Source organism: Styela clava, chromosome 9 (genome assembly GCF_964204865.1).
Source record: "Styela clava chromosome 9, kaStyClav1.hap1.2, whole genome shotgun sequence".
NCBI classification, from domain to species: Eukaryota; Metazoa; Chordata; class Ascidiacea; order Stolidobranchia; family Styelidae; genus Styela; species Styela clava.
The window spans coordinates 2,626,376-2,645,783 of record NC_135258.1 but is presented as its reverse complement, the minus strand read 5'-3'; the positions used below and the strand labels follow the sequence as shown (position 1 = coordinate 2,645,783).

Genomic DNA, 19,408 nt, shown 5'->3' with positions numbered 1-19,408 from the left:
TTACTGATGTGATGTAATATGATTACTCAAGTAATGAGTAGCGCGATAACTCTCAATTGTAAGAGCGTCTCATCTATCCGTCTGGAGGTCTAATGTAGTTTCGTACCTGAAGTACTTCCAGTTGGCGGATCGTAACAATTTTGCATATGTTAACGCGCAGACGATCACCCGAAATCAAGCAAGCTTTTTTTCTCGTCGCAACGATCCCGATAGGAGAGAGATCGCACGTATTCCATATTAAGCGGGCACGTCTCAAGCTACGATGTATTATAAATTTACTACGAGGAAAAACAAAAATGACGCGAAGTCAAAAATAAAATTTAGAATTGAATACACGCCTCGAGCTATGAAATATGGTTACACTGTTGATTACAAAAATCGTAAATAAGTTTCTTTATTTACAACCTGCTTAGTTCGACTTTATTTTATGAATGAAATGTCTAGATTGTTTGTTGAAACTCAATAACGCAGAAGAAAAACTGTAGAATAGATGCAAAATATTTAATACAGCTTTGTCGAGCAAAAAGTGTGGTGACGGACCGTACAAGATTAATTTGTTTTTAAGATGAGCCCAATAATAAGCATAGTGATGATTATGATGGACCTGCGTTAGCATCATATGAAATCATTTACTTAAACAAGCCTATTATACAAAATGTTATTTTCAAAATCACTCAATTAATATATATATATATTTCTATAATTTATGTAGTTTCGTAATTGCGCGACTGTGAGAAGTGTTTAAGTCTGATCAATGCTAGGTAAATGTTAGACTGTTTCAGCGCTTTTGTGCTTAATTTTGTGTATAAATCACTTGAGATGGCAAACTTGCAGGTTGAAATACTATTGTTGCCATTTTGATCTTTCACTGGGGCATTATCGAGGCGACGGCTGGTAAAACAGTGTTTATTTTGTTTTGTTACGTTTTGTAATCCCGGAATCAAGCATAAATCATGCAATGTAGAATTCGTTGTATCTTGGAATAATAATAAACAAAATTTTTAACTGCCATTCTGAAAGAACTCTTCATTCAGCCTTGCTATAAAAAGCCCTTCGCCAGAAAACAGTTTTGCCACTTGTACTTAAAGTGTTTTTCGGTAAACGCTGCGGTTGTGGGATCTTTGTATGAATAGGCTTACCATACGTCCCGGTTTAGCCGGGACAGTCCCGGATTTGACAAGCTGTCCCGGCGTCCCGGCCGGTTGACTCAAATGTCCCGGTTTTTCAGCTCGGTTTTCATGGGTAAAAAATTCAAATTCATTATTATTACATTTTTTTTTTAACGGTGACACCCATTTACCACTGTTTTGCGACACACTCTGCTAGTTCAGAGAGAGAAATCGCTCTATTGTTATGTCAAAATTGGTATATGTTTTAATGCGTTTTCTGGCGTTAACTGCAATGTCGTTAAGTTGTCGAAATGCCAAAAATAAAGTACAAATTTTCTGATGAGTTGAAGAAAGATTTTCCTTATTTGAAGCAAACTGAAGGAAGAAAGGTACACTGTACGCATTGCAGATCTGTTTTTCTATTAGTCATGGCGGACGTTCAGATGTCAACGATCATATCCAAAGCAGGAAGCACAGAACATTGAGGCATCGACTCGACTGACCAATTTTGCGATAACAAATTTGGATGATTCTGTTTCGTTGGCAGCCGACATTTACCTATCACACTGCTATTCATGACCAAAGTTTTGACTGCACCTCTAAATTAATTTCAAATTTTTTTTGAGGCTAAATTTGCATTAACTTGTAAATATACACAGTTAGAATTTCTGATGTCCGCTGTCTGATAAGCGGATTCGCTGATTTTGCACGTTTAGCCAGAAATAAATGAGAGTTTGTGCATTGCTCCGCTGTTATCCTCTGAATTTAATGATGATTTACTTAAAGCTCGAATGGCAACAAAACGCAGAAAAGTTGATGCTAAGTGCAAAGGGTTCAATGGCGCTGAAAATATTCAAACGGAATTTTTTGAGATGCAATGAGGAAATAAATCTATATTCTATTCGAGAGATGTATCACTGCTTGATTTTTAATATAAAAAGTATCATCCGTTCAGTTTCAATTTTCTAAAAATATGTGCGGCCCGCCAATGACTCGCAACCCTTAATTTTGGCCCGCGGGCGACAAAAGGTTGCCGACCCTTGCCGTAGATGTTGCAAATATTCTGTCAGAGGTGAAGCTAAATTTGCAGGGAAAAAATTTGTATTTAAAAAGAATGTTTGCGATTTTTACGAGAAATGTCTATCGTATATAGAGCTGCACGATGAAGCCTACAATGCTGCCAGGCCACACATATGGACAAATTTGAAGAGTGAAATGAACTGGACTGAAGTGTTTGGTTTGCAAAATTGATAAATGATATGTTTGGTTAGCTGATCAGGTTTTGAATAGCGATGCACTTTTCGACGAATACTGATAAAGAGATATTTATCTGAGAATGGTTCAAATGCAATTTGACTTACTTTGCCGGTTGAAATTATGTGGACAGAGATGTTTAACGTTTTTTCTAACAGAAATATTAGCATTTCGAATTTGCAGCAAATTGGAACACAAATTTTTGGAACATCGGCATCTGTTAAAAGGATTTTTCCCATTGTTAAAAAATTTTGGTCCGAAAGCAGGTGCAGAATGCCAGAAGAAAATATAAAACCACTCCGTAACCTGCAAATTTAATGGTGATGTCTCTTGTTATCAGTTTTATGACAAAATCAAAACAAGAATTTTTGAGAAAGGTTCCATTTGCGGACAAATACTTTTGGTCTAAATGAATAATACAAACTAATTTTTTGTGTTTATTCTAATTCAATGATCAGTAGAGATTTACAGTCGTATATACCCGCAATGGCATGGTAGACGTTCCAATATTATCAAGACTGGCAATCGACCGAATGTTTGTCAAATCGCACCGTCCCGGTTTTTTGTTTCAGATTTATGGTAAGCCTATGTATGAAGCCATTGACATAGCAAACACCTTTCGCACGGAATACCAAAATTATTGATTTATTGTTTTTCATAAATAGTTCAATTCCATCACTATTTACTTAGTATTTCGCAGACTTGGAATATGAATTTTGGTGCTAATGCCCGGCTATTGATTTTGTTGGTAATTTCATCACTGATGCTGTTGCAAGCTGTCGATATGGTTGCATGCCAAGGAACAGGAGCACGAGCAGGAGGCAAGTAAAGTTAATGGCGCTCCAAAAGTATGTGTAGCAAGATGACGCACAACCTGAACCATACCTTGATACACATACTATGTTCAGGTTGTGCGCCATTTTCGTACACCTACTCCGGAAGCACTGAGTTGTTAATGCTGAAGTTATGCAATTGGAAGATATGTGTAGTCATATTAGTCAGATAATACGGCTTAAACATATGACGAACCACGGCCTCTCGTCCGGTTATCATCCCTTGTCGGGTATGGGATTAGTTAGTTATTTGTTTTTGGAAGCATGGACTTGATGGTGGAGAGAGCAGTAACCGACCGTCGGTTACGTGAACCACCCTACAACAGCGAAGAGTCCAGTAATTATCTCGCACATAATTATACTCGCATGGGATTCGAACATGCGATCCCACGCAGAGAAATCAGAGGTGCGGTGGCGAGCGCATTCCTAACGCATAGCACAATGAGCCACACCGCCGCGCCCAATGAAACTGAAATCATTCAAAATTTATGAGTGGGTTGTTGCCCGAGTTCAAAATTTTGTTGGTCAAACAGAAAATTGAAGTCCACTTCATTACCTTTGGTTGAAGAGAATATCATGTTTTGCCAACTTCAAATGAAACTTTCCACAACCTCTTGATTCAATTTTGTATTTTCAACATGTTTCGTGGAACAGCTGGAGAATAAAATCCTTGAAGAATAATGAGGTGACCTTATATTCCAAACTTTCTATTTCTGGCCCACGGGACCAAATACATATACGCCCATTAAATTATTTTTTTTTCATTTCAGCTGTTTTGCCTGGAGATCAGAATATGCATGGAAATATATTGTGTATAACATTATTTGAAATGTATCTGAGAGGCAATAAATAAAAGTTGTATCAAAATAAATGGACTTATGATTTGAATCAATATGGGTAAATTCAATGTTTATATGTATACAGTGCAAACGGCCAATGAAAATTTGGTGGTACTCTTGTAGTATGTGAACCAAGATGGCGGACGCCGGAACGTAGTAGGTGGACCAGATTTGGGATAGGCAATAATTTCAGGTAAAAATACTAATAGAGTACTTGGCTAAAATAAGGAAAATTGGAATAAAATAATGACCTAACCTGATACACATACTACGTTCCGGTGTCGCCATCTTAGTTCACATACTTCGGGAGTACCAAATATTGAATACAAATCTCTTGACTTGATGTCCGAACTAGCATATTGATACACTTTGTTTACACCCACGATCATTTACTGTGGCCCAATCTTGGAACTTGTGTCGCCTGATTGTGGGGCAAACAGGGAAATTGTAAGACATCTGGGACAAGTCTGAATCTAGCAAGACACGTGTTTCACAAGCAAAGAGGAAAATGAGAGAAACATTTTACCGAGAAAACAGAATACAAAGTGAGAGAAAAAGAAATTTGGAAAAGAGGAGAGAGAATATGGTATCCGAAAAATAAAAGAACATAACACTGTGCTTGTTTTTGTTACGACGGTTTAAATTATACGAACTAGCTTTTAAGTAGGAAAATAAATTCAGAATTTAAAGTTTTTGCATTTTTGTTGAAACATGAGACGTATTTTTGAATACATATGTTATGTCAAAAGAAAATGCCAGACACTGGAGGTTGACCAGATTGACGACATCTTGGTGCGCATCCTCCAGGAGTACCCGTTTAGAATTTCAGAACTTTTATATATTCAGCCCCATTTATAAAGAGGGAGTCCGTGTCATTTTGTCCTTTTCTTTTTTTCGAATAAAGTAGAAATCCGGTTCTAACTTTCCGTAGGCTAAAAAAATATTATATCGCGCAAATGGTTTTCGCTCAAAATGACCTGCTCTCATAAAACCTTCCCTCTATCACTCCAGCGAAATGATATCGAAATCCTGCTGCCCGAATACACGATGGCATAAAAAGTGTTTTCCAACAATATTTAGTACTTGATTAAAATTTATTAAAAATCGGCAATGGAGGCAGACATTTTTTTGTGTATAAATAGATTTCCAATCTCTACTGATAAATAAAGTTATGCGCTCGTAATGCGTGTAATGTACGATGCGAATTCCTCAAGTGTTGACTTTGCTTTTGTGGCAATGAATCTCACTCGCTCTCTCAAAAAGAGACAATTTGTATAAGGAAAACACCATTTTATGATATCGTGAATTTTGCAGCAGGACTTTGCTAGCATTTCGCTAATATGTTAGCGGCAAAATCATCATCTGGCTCAAATTAATTGTGTTCCTAATTGATAAAATACTTTGCAATCCTATGGGTATATTGGAATAATCGATATATAATGTAGTGATTCTTACTATGGGATAACAAAAAAATTAAAATACAATGAATGTCTGCGAGAAATAATTTCAAAATTATAAATAAATTAAAAGTATTTTATTCAATATGGGAACATCTCGCAAATCGCTCGCGAAGAGCAGATAGGGACAATGAAGCAGTTCGGATTAGTATTCGAGTAGCGTAGCGGCGTTCAATCAATTCAACATATTTGTCTCTGGGAGGAGAAGATTTGACAAGACGGCTTAATCATATGGCGAACCACGGCTCCTCGTCCGGTTAGGAATGGGATTAGTTCTTTTGTTTTCTGATGCATGCATTCTTCACTACTTTGCAGCTTTGTGTGAGGGATAGTTAGCTTATTTAAATTCTGTGATAGAAGAAGGATAGAATTTTCATATTCACAGATTTATTGGGGAAAAGGAAAGGGATGAGATGGCTTAATGAATCATATGATGAACAAAATTGCCAGTCCAAGTCGGGTCTGGTATGGGATTAGTTGGCCAGTTATTTGTTTTCGGAAGCATGGACTTGATGGTGGAGGAAGCAGTTTGGTAACCGACCAGCGGTCACATGAATTCCAACCTCACGGCTTCGAGGAGTCCAGCAATCATCTCGCATATTATCGTCTCCGCATGGGATTCGATTCTGCGAACCCATGCAAAGCAATCAGAGATGCGGTGGCAAGCGTATTCCTAACGATTCGCCACACCGCCGAGCTGTAATACACACAAATTAAAAATAAAAAAGGTGCTTCTTTATTTTCCCATAATTCAGTAATTACTTTGCTATAAGCTCGGAAGTGCGTAGAAGCAGCAATGTATTGAAAGGAGCTATATTTTGGTAGATATCATCGTAGGGGACTTATTCAACGGACGGATTCTTGGACAACAACAGGTGATTATTAACGCAACTCACTTTAACATACTGACATAAACAGTTGTTTCTGTTTCATAAAGAAATTGCAAGACTTTCATGATCATGATCAAACTGATCATTGATATGTGGGTGTTAAACTACCAACGATTTGCTTAAAACTGTCAATTATATTTTTTGGCCAATAAAACTTAAGAGCTTCAGAGGGGGCCACAAATAAGGAATTTTATGATTACGAACCAGCGGAATGAGATTTTTACATTTATACCAGAAGAACACAATTATATAGTGAGCTACAGCTCCTTGTGTTTTTGCCAACGTATATCAAGCCAACTGGATACTTGTTTCAAATGCATGGGCTCCATGGTGAAAGAAGTAACCAATCAGCAATCCAGCCATCCTCCCATACATAATGCAGTACGGCACACTATACAGATCGGGTGACATTGTCTAGTTTCAGAGAAACCCTATTTTGCCGGTGATCAGACACCCCTCCTTTGGGAGACGTCTGGACATTGTTGTCCCTCAACATCTGTAAAAATACAGTATAATAAAGTTACGCAAAATACTACAAAGAAGCGCAATCTAATAAAGTCATCATTGAATTCCCCGGGAAAAAATAATCAGATTTACCGAAGGAAAAAAACATTTACCCCGGCATTCGAGAGTTTTTAGCAAAAAACGACAATTTTCACGAGACGGCCACGATTAATTTAGATTATTATTGAGACAAGCATGACGCGTTATGACACATCTGGCGTGGTCCCAGACGCCCCTCGTTTGTGAGACACGTTGAGTGTTTGTTTTATTGAACCAAATGGAGGGAAATTCTAGTAATTTGGATAGTGTGCGTACTGTCATGGGCTTTGACCTTGCGAGTATATAAGTATAAGTTTATTTCGACTCCATAATCAGCATAACAGTCAATAAAATGATTGATAAAAACAAATAAATGAAAACTGATTATGAAATCCTTTTTTTCGAATAAAGTCGAAATCCATATCCAGGATAATCAATGGGAGATGCGGGAGCAAGTCTGTTTTTAGTGTTTAGCATGTTCATAACTGGCTATTGTTTTTTAGACAAATACTATATTTATTTTATATTTTGAAATATTAGGACAATTGTGGAATCTGAGATATGCGGTATAGGCCTACTAATCAGTGCTGCCATTTCATTTTACAATTAAAACGTTTTATCCATTTTACACCCAAATGCAAACAACGCCCATGGCACGAGATGCGGCTCCCATGCCCTAGATATGCCACTGGATATTAGTGAAACTGTAATGAAAATAACATTTCTATATTTCCTCTCCCAAAACTATCAAATTTCTCATTGGGAAGGAAGTCCTCATTAATTAAGGAATGCTAAATTAGGTAGAAGTGAAACTGCACTGAAGTTTATTCGGTGCCAAAAACTTAATATTCCTATTCATTATATTCCTATTCGTTTTATATTCCCAATCAAAACTTGAAATTGCAGATGAACTATGACCTCTCCTTCTGGGAACAACAATCATGTATATTTTGTTCGACACAGAAGTCCTCGACAGTAAGTTCGGTTTTATTTCCTCCACTAGGAAGTACAGTTTTGATCACCCTGTTAGGCAGGGCTGTGTTATTCGGGTCTAGTATAGTTTAGTACCACAAGTACTTCCGGTCGGCGCAACGAATTTCGCATATGTTATTCCCAACCCCCACCTGACTATGTCATCCAAGAATTACGTCACTATGACGACCAACTGGAAATACATGTCAGCATGTGGTACCAAACTATACCAGACCTGTGCGGCTTTACTCACTTCGCTAATCAGGGCAGTGTAATTTATTATATTACGGAGAGAGAGAGAGGGATTTTATTATCGCAAACAATGTCAGCACACCGATACATTTGAAGTAACAGAAAATAAAAAAAATATCACAATAATTGGTTGATTATTAGTTGTGAAGTTCAGTTAGGTCACTAAGGCTCCTATCTCATGCTGTCAATCAAATATAGCATCAGCTCTAAGTCGAATCTAGGTAAAAAAAAATTCTTGCTTCAACATTAGTTCCCATCTCTAAAGTTTTGCTAGCAAAACACCTGCGTATGCAATCCCTGTTTATTAGTCTGTTGTGAATTCTTATACAACTCATTGCTATTTGAGTTTTGACGTAAATTCTGAAGAATTCAGTATTATGATTCTCGACTTTGAATTCAATTCCAATATAAAGATGTGTATTCCTGATGGTTAGCACGATGCGTCACACCGCCGAGCCCACCACCTACCTCGTTTGGCTTTCGTGTCCATGTATTTGAGCATTGCTCTCTGGCTTGTTTTTTCATGATGCGCATGTTGACGAATAAATAATTCATTGCTTTCACAGAATAATTCAACGTTCATTGAGTGTTGGAGGACCTGTGTATAATAGGGTAAGAAATCTAGTATTCTCTTTTATATATATTTTACCAAATTCTGATTACGAAAAGTGAGGCTATAAAAATTGACCGGTACTGCTGTAGTATGTGTACCAGGTTAGGTCATAATTTTATTCCGATTTTTCTCATTTTAGTTCTATTACGAGTTCGGGGATGGTATGTGTTAGCCGAGTGAATATACCCCCTATACCCAAGTTTCAGTCCCCTTACACAACTTGATGTAAAGTAGGCGAACAAAATTAGTTACCTCTACATTAGTATACATACTTCTGAAGCGCCGGCCCATCCTTGGCCTAGGGATGACCAAACAGAATATTTTACTATTCCGCATACATTCTTAAAAGATATTTTTGAATATGGAATACTGAATACATTCTAAATTGGGGGCACGTTCATGTGAAAATCACATAAATCACTATACCTTCATCTTGATCACATCTAGAATGGCACAAATATAAAAGTCCTTGGTTTCTCTGTGTTGTTTGTTTTCAGTTGAGATATTGTACGTTTTGATCTGTTTGTCTGACTGCCTAAACTTCTTGATTTTTTAATAAAAATATTCTAAATTATTCCATAAATTATATACTATATTGAATATAATGAATTTCAGATGTGTTCGATTCATTTTGGTTATTCCATGGTGGATCTGAATCGTTTAGATTGAAAAGCTTGGGAAAATGTATATACTATTTCAAAACTTTTTTTAAAAAAGCAACTCTAAAGGATTGGAGAAAATTTTGAGTTATGATGAGTTATATGGAAATTTTTATAAACTAATTCATCATTTTTGAGCTGTTTTTAAAGGGTCTGTTTATATGCGGGGTATATACGGTAATGCTTTTTGAGTTTTTGCCAGAAACTCGATTATCACTGTGAAATATCTGAAATTAGGACTATGGAAAATTTTGATTTTTACCCCCGACCACACATTTGGTTTTGACATCAATAAAATCATGCCAAAGTGCGACTCAACGTCGTTCTCAAAATTACTATATTTTATATCTATGCAGCAAATTGTTCAATCTCCATCACAAGTGGGCAGCACATCATCTTTACTCATATCAGCAAGCCCTCCTCAGGCTTTCAGGCTCCCCATGTCACAGTCTCAACGTTTTTCGCCATACCCTGCAAATAGGAGAGCCAGATGCAACTCAGACGTTGCCCCCTCTGTCATTGTGATGCCGAGTGTTATCCCGATAAATTCACGACTTCCAAGAGTCAATGTTTGTCAAGTTTCATCTGTGCGAACTATCACACCAAACACAGGTTAGTATTTATTTTTGTTTCGTATTGAAGATGTAAATAATTATCATCTGTCTTCGACTCAAACTGTAAGCTAGTCGTTCTCAATCAGTGCGGCGCTCCCCACAAGGAGGGGGGGACAATTTTTTGAGGGGTCGTGAAACTAAAAACATTTTGTTAGATTCAATTTTGCATGTCTTATTTTAGATATTTACATTTCTTCATTGTTAATAACATTTCTTCATTATGTAGGCTACACGTATATTTAGAACAAGTTTTTCAAATGAAACATACTTTCACCTTACTATCTGTTATTTGTAGCTTATTGTTAGTTAGTTATTATCGAGGCGGGGTACGAGACTTGACAAATTCTAAAAATGATGTGTGGCTTAAATGTTTCAGAACAACTGCTTAAAGCCATTTAAAAAAAAACTTTTGTCTCCAAGTTCATAAAAATTTCAACTCTGGTTCTCAATTTTATCTTGTAACTCATCCCTGAGCCAAGTCTAGGGCTGGGAATTTTAGGGTAAAAACACTTTGACAATTTTGTAAAATTAACCGGTTAACCGCCGCGTGACGTTTGCTAAAATAATTCTAATTTCAGCTTGTTATGTCACAATGGTTATAAAGCAATTTCGCGTGTTCTTATCCCAGTATCTGGGACTGTCCAAAATCGAATAGTTTTTTGATTCGAATCGAATATTTTCGCCGAATCGAACCGAATAATCGAATATTATTGCGCAATCCTAAATCTGTCTCTACTATACAATAAACGCCCACCTTCGATGTTGTGGTGACCTATGTGCAGTTACATCTTACTTACTGCTGGTATTTTGCAATACAATGTCTTCAGATTTATGAAAGGAGTCACACGCTTGTATGAACTGGTCAAAAAAATTGGAGAACTCCAAAATTTGGGTCTCGAAAACTGTTGAGTGTTAAGAGTAAAAATTGCACAATTCAAAAATCGCAATCTCAATTCTAATGGATTCAGTTTTAATAGGACATGTAAAGCCTGTGAATGCTATTTTAATTCTATTCACTAGTCTTTATGTTTTTTTGTGTAAATTTCAGCAAAATAATAATAACCATCAATATAGATAAAACTGTTGCTCAAATTCAAAATTGCATTTAACAAATTCGAAGCTAGTTTGATGACTATAATATTGTTAGTGTAAAACAGCCATCAAAATTCATGAGTGCAATTATTTGTCTTGGTTTATAGATGGATAATAAAGTATTGCCATCACAAGAAATCACAAATTCCATTGAAAGAAGGTATTGCCATCATAAGGGTCCCAAAACATCTGTTTCAGCTTTGAGTTGCCTGTACCAAGTTCCTATGATAACTAACTTAACAGCTTCAAATCGATTCTATTTATAGAACTATCGTTTTCTAAATTGTCTTTTTCTCCTTGTTCTCTCTCAAAAACGTCATTACCGATAACCGTTATTATCGTTATGATGACTATGAATGAAATGGCTAATCACGTGCCACCGGGCGGGCATTAAGAATGACATGTTTATCACAAAATGAAGGCGAGAGAAATAGAGAGAAATATCAGGAAACCAATTAAGCCGGGAGCGAGAGTGGTCTAAACTCGAAGCGCCGTCGCTTGCCCGAGAAAAAACGTCCTGCAAAGGTGGTTTCCGCTTTATGTACCTAATCTTAGCGATTCGGAAATTAGCTGAAAAACAATTTGAATAATTTGCGATTCGATTTCGAATATTTGGTTTGCTTTGACAGCCCTACCGGTATCGCTCAAAATTATTCACGAATCGAGATAGTTTCATGATTCCTCTGCTGCAAAAGATAGGCATCGTGGTTTGGGCATGTGGAAATATTTTAGAAAACCCGATTCTGTTTTTAAACGCCATTTATGTGACAAATTTTGAGTGTTCTATGTGAAAATTCGACTTCGAGATATATGTCATGAAGAAAAACGGCATCAACTGCACACTTGTTGTATGACATTGAATATCCGATTTTGCAATGATATCGTGAACCATATATTTCAAAATTGACTGAAAACTGATTCTGAATTTATTGTCGTAAATTTCCATAATCAGCAACCTTGGTACTTCCATTATTTTTCACATTTATTAATTCCTTACCCTCACAGTTAGTAATATTTTTTTTAATTAAAAGCCGCAAGAGATAAATTTGCGATGACGTAATCATATTTGACGAAATTGTACGGTCTAAAGATGATTTGTACCTGAGATGTCAGTTAACGGTTAAAATAAATCATAACCGTTAACCATATGAAATTGGTTAACCGGTTAACCATTCCCAGCCCCAGTTGTCACTTAAATACCTGTTGAAATCATATAGAATTATAGTGTTGCAATGTGCACCAGTAAATTGCACAGAGGCATATAAAGAGGAAAACTATTGTGTATTTGATTTCAATACATGGAAACTGTTTGAACGTGTCATTCTGGTCATTTCAAACTGTAGCTACTTAACTAACAGTGACTGCTTATATAGAGACCCATTTTTAGTAAAAGGCATAAAGGGAAACCTCATGAAAAACGGAATATATCACTCAAATATACAAAAGAATGTTATGTTTCTTCCTATATAAACAGTTTACACGAACTCTGCTTCATTTAATTCCAGTAATATGATGTATTCCAGTGGATTTCCAACCTTCAATGGCTCGCGGCTCCCTTTCTGGGGCTTTTTGCTCTCACTTTCCCCTTGTTTATCATCCCAGTGGTATTTATAGGGTTATTATGATTGGTAGATTCCATATCCCATTATGTTCAAACAATTCATGTTTAACAAAGTGAAAATACTAACCTTGCCAAGTAATGGAACTAAGATGAACAGGAAGTTTTCTTGTAAAGTGAAAAGTAAACTCAGTTTTGCTCTTAGCATTGTGGCCCCCCACAACTGGTCTGTTGCTCCTTTTGGGAGGACATGGGCCCTCGTTTGGGCCCCCTACAACTGGTCTTTGTCTTCTTTGGGGGAGGTCATAGGCCCTGGATTGGGCCCCCTACAACTGGACTGGGGCTCCTTTGAGGGTCAATGACCCTCGATTAGGCCCTTTACAACTGGTCTGTGGCTCCCTTGGGGAGGTCATAGCTCATAGGTCCTCAATTGGGCCCCCTACAACTGGCCTGTCGGTCCTTCGGAGAGGTCATGGGCCCTCGATCGGGCCCCCTATAACTGGTCTGTGTCTCCTTTGGGGGAGGTCATGGGCCATGGATTGGGCCCCCTACAACTGGTCTGAGGCTCCTTTGGGAAGGACATGGGCCCTCGATTGGGCCCCCTACAACTGGTCTGAGGCTCCTTTGGGAAAGACATGGGCCCTCGATTGGGCCCCCTACAGCTGGTCTGTGGCTCCTTTGGGAAAGACATGGGCCCTCGATTGGGCCCTCTACAACTGGTCTGTGGCTCCCTTGGGGAGGTCATAGGTCCTCAATTGGGCCCCCCACAACTGGCCTGTCGCTCTTTCGGAGAGGTCATGGGCCCTCGATCGGGCCCCCTATAACTGGTCTGTGGCTCCTTTGGTGGTCAATGGCCCTCGATTGGGTCCCCTACAACTGGTCTGTGTCTCCTTTGGGGGAGGTCATAGGCCATGGATTGGGCCCCCTACAACTGGTCTGAGGCTCCTTTGGGAAGGACATGGGCCCTCGATTGGGCCCTCTACAACTGGTCTGTGGCTTCTTTGTGGGGTCATTGGCCCTCGATTGGGTCTCCTGTAACTGGCCTGTGTCTCCTTTGGGGGAGGTTATGGGCTCTCGATTAGGCCTCTACAACTGGTATGTGTTTCATTTGGGGGTCTTTAGGACCCCGATTGGGAACACCTGATGTATTTTATCTTGTCATTCTTAGGTATTCGAGCGTCACCCAGAGCAAAGGGGGGAGGGTCTGGGATCAGGCTGCCTGTAAGGAATGTGACTTCACATGGTGCTGTGAGAAAAGGAAATATTCAGGTTAGTAATTATGGGCATGGATTAGCTTGTTTTTATTTTGGCTACGAATAAGGCACAGTACAAGTTTCAATGATTAGGTAACAAGGCTCTTTATTTTGAAATCCAGGATCTTCTGTTATAGTTAAAACCATAGCTTGGAATTTTCAAGGGGGGGGGGGGGGGCATTTCTATTTGCCAAATTAGACTGTAATAAGTGGGTATTCAAAAATGTTGAAAGTTTAAAAACCATTTCTTGAAAGAGGGTTCCCTGGCTTCGCTTTTGGTTATGGTATTGCCTACCTATATTAACTGATGATCGACCAATGTACGGTAATTAGTGAATATTCCTTTAAGAACCAGCAATTTCCCAGAGTACGACTCAACGCAGAGAAGAATCATAGAGAAAGCGCTGGGTAAGTTGAAGCCAAACATTAAGGTTGACTATAGAATAAGAGGGGCTCCTGAAGTATGCGAACCAAGATGGCGGACATCGGAATGTAATATGTGTACTAGGTTAGGGTTAGGCCATAATTTTAGGTATAAATACTACGGGAGGCTCTTGGCTAGTCTTCGAACTGATAATAGGACTAAAATAAGGAAAATTGGAAAAAAATTATAGCTTAACCCTAACCTGTTACCCATGTTACGTTCCGATGTCCGCCATCTTGGTTCGCATACTTCGGGAGCACCGAATAAGAAATCATTGCTATGAATTGAAATGCTCTTTTCCACTCTTTATTGCCAGGTTCAGAAATTCTATTGACTAGTCTAGTTGCAAATATTAATATTTAACACTCCGGACTGAATTCCGTGTCTATTATTCCCATCACCAGGTGGGGTAATTGCAATTTTGCGGGCATATTCCTCCTCAGTGTGAAAATTTTTGAGGGAAATGTCTAGGACAGGGGTGGGCAAGTTTTTTTTACCAAGGGCCAAATATTGGGCCCGCTTAGACTGGCGGGCCATGTGAGCGTGACATAAAAAAAGATACATTTCATGAACAATATTTACAGTGTTGCAAAAGCAAAAGTGGAGAACAATAAGCCTCGTGCCAAAAATAAATTTAACCGTAATCTCAACAAATTCCTTTATTTATAGCTATTTTTCAGCTAAAACATCTAAATTTGGTTTATTTTGGTTGTGGCGGCATCAGGCTGCTAAACTGAATTACTCAACGGGCTGGATTAGGCCTACTGGCCGAAGTTTGGCCATGTCTAGGATGTTCATAGGAATGAGATTTTCAAACTTTTAACTCCTGTAATTCTCGACACATTGAAAAAAAAAATTCATTCGACTTTATTATGGCGAAAAAAGTTTAATAATTTGAGCTCTGTTATTTATTATTTTTATTTTTTTTAGAATTCCGTCATCCAGTTTTTATAATGGTGGCACCTCTGCAGAATCTGATTTTTCACGTTTCTTGAAAGCAACTTGTGAAGTAAGTAGTGTGATTAATTAATCAATATATATGAGCTTTAGTGGGTTATTAGCTAGAGATGGGCTGTTCAGAGCAGGGGCATTGTCTAGGGCAGGGTGGTCCAAGGTTGTCGGCTCCGCGGGCCACAAAATTATTTTTGCATTGTTCGCAGGCCACAATAGTGCCAAGAATAGGTAAACAGTGCAATACAAAACAAACACTTTTATTGTGCAAACACATAGCCATCCCAAGCTAATAGAATCCGCATTCGATTTTTAGTTTTCTATGATGCCTATATTGTTAGCATATATATTCCCGACCAAAAAGATGGAAAGCCAGATAATAATTTAGACTGAGAAGCACATCATTCAACTTCGCTAGTTGCCTCAGCTAGCCATAACACTAGTCAATTCAGTGACATTAGTGATGTAACAATATGTCAAAAGATTATTCTGATTAATTTTATTACGAAAACAAAATGCGTTTTTTTGATCACTCTCCGAATGTGACGCGGGCCATAGATAATAAAGCGGCGGGCCACATGTGGCCCACGGGCCCGGGTTTGGACCACCCTGGTCTAGGGGGAAGGTGGGTTGAAGGTCGCCTTCCCCCCCTCCCTTTTTCAAATCTAGAAAAAAAAAATTCTGTGTAATACATATCAATTTTTCATAGCTTGAAAAGTTTTTCAGACCCTCAATACCTTTGGAATAACCCACGTTTTTCGGACACGCTAGTTGTCACAGTCTAACTTCGCACTTTGAAATTTCAGGATCCCCCCATTTTGATAATTCCTGGCTATCGCCCTGGTTCACCATTTGGACCAGTGTTCCCTCTAAAGTGTATGTGTGTGCGCGCGCACACAGCTTTCAGAGGCTGCGCACACGCATAGATTTACTGCGCACAGACGTATTTCGATGTAATGTAAAAATGTGCTCGGTTGGCAGATTGAGAAAGTTTGTTGTTGGCCCACTTATTACCCGGTTAGAACGCCAAATTTTCTTCATTGGATTTTGCACACATACTTAAAAAAATCAGAGGGAACATTGATCTGGACCATCCAAATTTCAAGTTATTCTCGTCAATAAATGGTTTCGGTCTCAACAATTTGCTCAAAATGAGGCTCTAATTTATTGATGAAAGGCTGAAAACTGACTACTTTTATGGAGCTTCCAAATGAATACTTCAGAACACTTTATGAAATATATTGTCCAGCGATTATTGGTCGGCTTTCACCACTAAACCCATACAGAAATCCGGTCTATTTTTAACTATTTATAAATTTTAAAATTCTATCAGGATGTAAAGAAATCATTCCCTGCTGTAGCAGTGCCGAAACCAACTACAAGAAAGAGATTGAATCTGGCAACTAAGCCTAAGAAAGCTGAGAATGGTGAGTTGACTTTTTAAGGAAGTTTTTGCTCTAAGGAAGGTTACGCGTGCTCACTCAGAAGTAAAGGATGTGATCTCTGGATGATTTATCGGCAACCAAAAAGCTGCATACAGTGGTGCTTTGCTTTCATGGCGTGTGGCCCTCTTTCGGGGGCCTTTATCACTCAGTGCCCCCTGTTTATCATTCCAGTGGTATTTTGATTGGTAGATTCCAAATTCGACTATCCCAAACGAAAGTGGGAACGAACACCTTGTGAAATAACCTTATCAAGCAATGAAACTAGAGTTTTTGTGGGGAGGGACTGTAAAATCAGTTTTGCGCCTCGCATTGTACCCCCCTTCAACTGCTCTGCGGCCCCCTCGGTGGCCCATTTACCCCAAGCTCTGAACCGCTGGGTTAAACCATTAGACTTGTGCCTTTCTCTACTTTTAGATTAGTTGAATTGAATGCGCTGACAGCAATAAAATTTGCAAGAATCAGATTGTGTGGTTTAAGTAATTTTAAACCATTCAACATGGACTTCTATGATACTTTACTATTTGAAATGATTTACCCAGACCATAACCCAAAAGGGTAAAACCTGAAAAAGCTGTTTTGAGGAAAAGTGAAATGTATATATTTGACTCCTAAACTTCTTTTTAAATACTCTGGGCGGACTGTTTCAAACTTATTAGATACCAGCTAAAACAGCACTCATTTCCTTGTGATATTCTCAACAAAAAAATTTATGAAGTTCTACATCCTGAATTGTTGTTTAATATTTATGTTATATGATTGACAATCAAACGCTTCTTAATTTTAATGTTCTTTTTTTAGTTTGCATCACAATATCAAGCGACAGTGAAGACGACGCCCCTGCCCCGCCCACAAATGGTAAGCTCAATGATTCGAGTGTGAAATAAATTTGGAAGACAGCCTCTGGTTTTGTTAGTATTTAATGTTAAACTTCCTCATAGATGACGCTACTCGATTACCATCATCACTCCATACTGAAATGCATTTTTCAATCATGTTTGTACAATGTGTACTTTCGACATATGATAAAATAAACTACTGACTGACGAACCTTCTCTCATATCAGTGCTTGCTTCAAGTTTCCACACTAGTGGAGATTTTACAGAGTTCGCTTGGTAGGAAAGAATGACGTAAGAATGCAGCATGAAAAATAATCAGCTTTCATTCACAGCTTTATTTGGAGCAGTTGTTCTCAAACGGTTGGACCCGCCCCCCTCGTGGGGGGGGGGGTGGCGGAAGAAAATTTTTAGGGGGCATGAAGCTGATTAAAAACATTTGTTAGATTTGATCTTGCCTGCCTTGTTTTGGATATTTAACCCTTTTTTTCCGCTGGTTACAATCGACTTTTTGTACCATTTTATAATATGTAATGACCAGTTAACCAAACGTACAAGGAACACCCCCAATATCTCTTTAAAAAGCTTATTTTCGCGTCTTCCTACTAAAACGTGCCCAAATAACGTAGGCGCAAACTGTTCGACCCTCCGCCGGTAAGAAGAGAGAAATTTCAAAAAATTTTGAGAGAACGTTTCACATTCTTATCACTTCGATGAACACGTGTTACAAAGAAACGAAATTCCAAGCGCTCTTCTGAAAGAGCGTTACGTCACCTTTGCAGAAAAACCAGACTCAGCTTCGCAAGCGAAGCGAAACGCGAAATAATCAATGATATGTGAGAGCATGTTCACGATAGTTGTCTGGAATCTTTGTTTGTTTATTATGTGCGCGAAATTGTTTCCTGCTCGTTCAAATGACTTATCTTTGAAGTAATGACAAATACTTTCGTGTATCTCTAAGCTTTGAAATACCTACACAAATAAAATTCACTTAGTAGTAAAATAAAAAATTTACAAAAAAAAATATGTTGACAGATTAAGCACGTATCATAGTTGGATGCCTAAAATGATTTAGTTAGTGCGGAATACTTCACAAAACATGAACATAAACGTAAAATAGTCCGAAAATAACTATTATGACCAAGGATGGTAGTACGAATATATTCGTCATACGGAAAAAAAGAAAAAAATTTTCGCCTTACTATCTGTTATTACTTATCGATCTTAAGATCGGTAAGTATGTTGATAGGTATTTGTCTGTTTGTCTGTCTGTTAGATGCACGCGATATCTCACGAAAGCGAGGAGGAATCTGCTCCGAATTTGCATTCATCATAGCTCGGATCAGAAGCCTATTGATTTTCGATGAATTATGTCGTATAATTAGCAAGTTATTAATTAATTAGTGATGGGACACACGGTGTCACTATGGAGTATAAGCGCTGTTTTGGGGATCGCCTAACCTTCGATCGATAAGTCTTCAGTCTCTGACCGATATTCTCGTTTGTAGCTTATTGTTATCTATAATTATAATTGAGGTTTGGTGCAAGATTTGGCAAATTCTAAAAAGGGGCTTCAAAAGTCTGAGATCCATTGATTTAGAGTAAAAATACTTTAAAAATGCTTCAAAGCTTAAATTAATGATAACTTGTACATTTTCAGTTGAATCAACTTCTCAAAATCAATCTTCACCGGCAACAAGCAAAGAAAGGTAGATTTCTTTTTTATGTGACCTCTGACCTCACCTTTGACCTCCTTGAAGTATTTAAATTTAGTACAGCGCCTAAAAACTTCTCATTGTAAGGCATAAATAATACCT

The 19,408-nt window shown here is 38.1% G+C and overlaps 1 protein-coding gene and 1 long non-coding RNA gene across 3 annotated transcripts in view; both read left to right on the top strand.

The window, feature by feature from the left end:
- The first annotated feature begins 3,823 nt into the window (after positions 1-3,823).
- On the top strand, positions 3,824-4,067 carry LOC144427139 (uncharacterized). Its single transcript, XR_013477764.1, has 2 exons — positions 3,824-3,881; positions 3,967-4,067. It is a non-coding gene; the product is annotated as an uncharacterized LOC144427139 (long non-coding RNA).
- Positions 4,068-6,241: 2,174 nt separating this feature from the next.
- The window catches only part of LOC120334617 (uncharacterized), a 35,391-nt gene continuing 22,224 nt past the window's right edge, over positions 6,242-19,408 (top strand). For both annotated transcript variants that reach the window (XM_078115946.1, XM_078115945.1), the window contains exons 1-10: positions 6,242-6,367; positions 7,832-7,900; positions 8,716-8,761; positions 9,778-10,033; positions 13,854-13,954; positions 14,288-14,346; positions 15,293-15,371; positions 16,647-16,740; positions 17,557-17,613; positions 19,252-19,300. In XM_078115946.1, the coding sequence (XP_077972072.1) occupies positions 7,839-7,900; positions 8,716-8,761; positions 9,778-10,033; positions 13,854-13,954; positions 14,288-14,346; positions 15,293-15,371; positions 16,647-16,740; positions 17,557-17,613; positions 19,252-19,300 (803 nt within the window). In that variant the 5' untranslated portion in view covers positions 6,242-6,367; positions 7,832-7,838. The remainder of the gene's footprint in view (positions 6,368-7,831; positions 7,901-8,715; positions 8,762-9,777; positions 10,034-13,853; positions 13,955-14,287; positions 14,347-15,292; positions 15,372-16,646; positions 16,741-17,556; positions 17,614-19,251; positions 19,301-19,408) is intronic.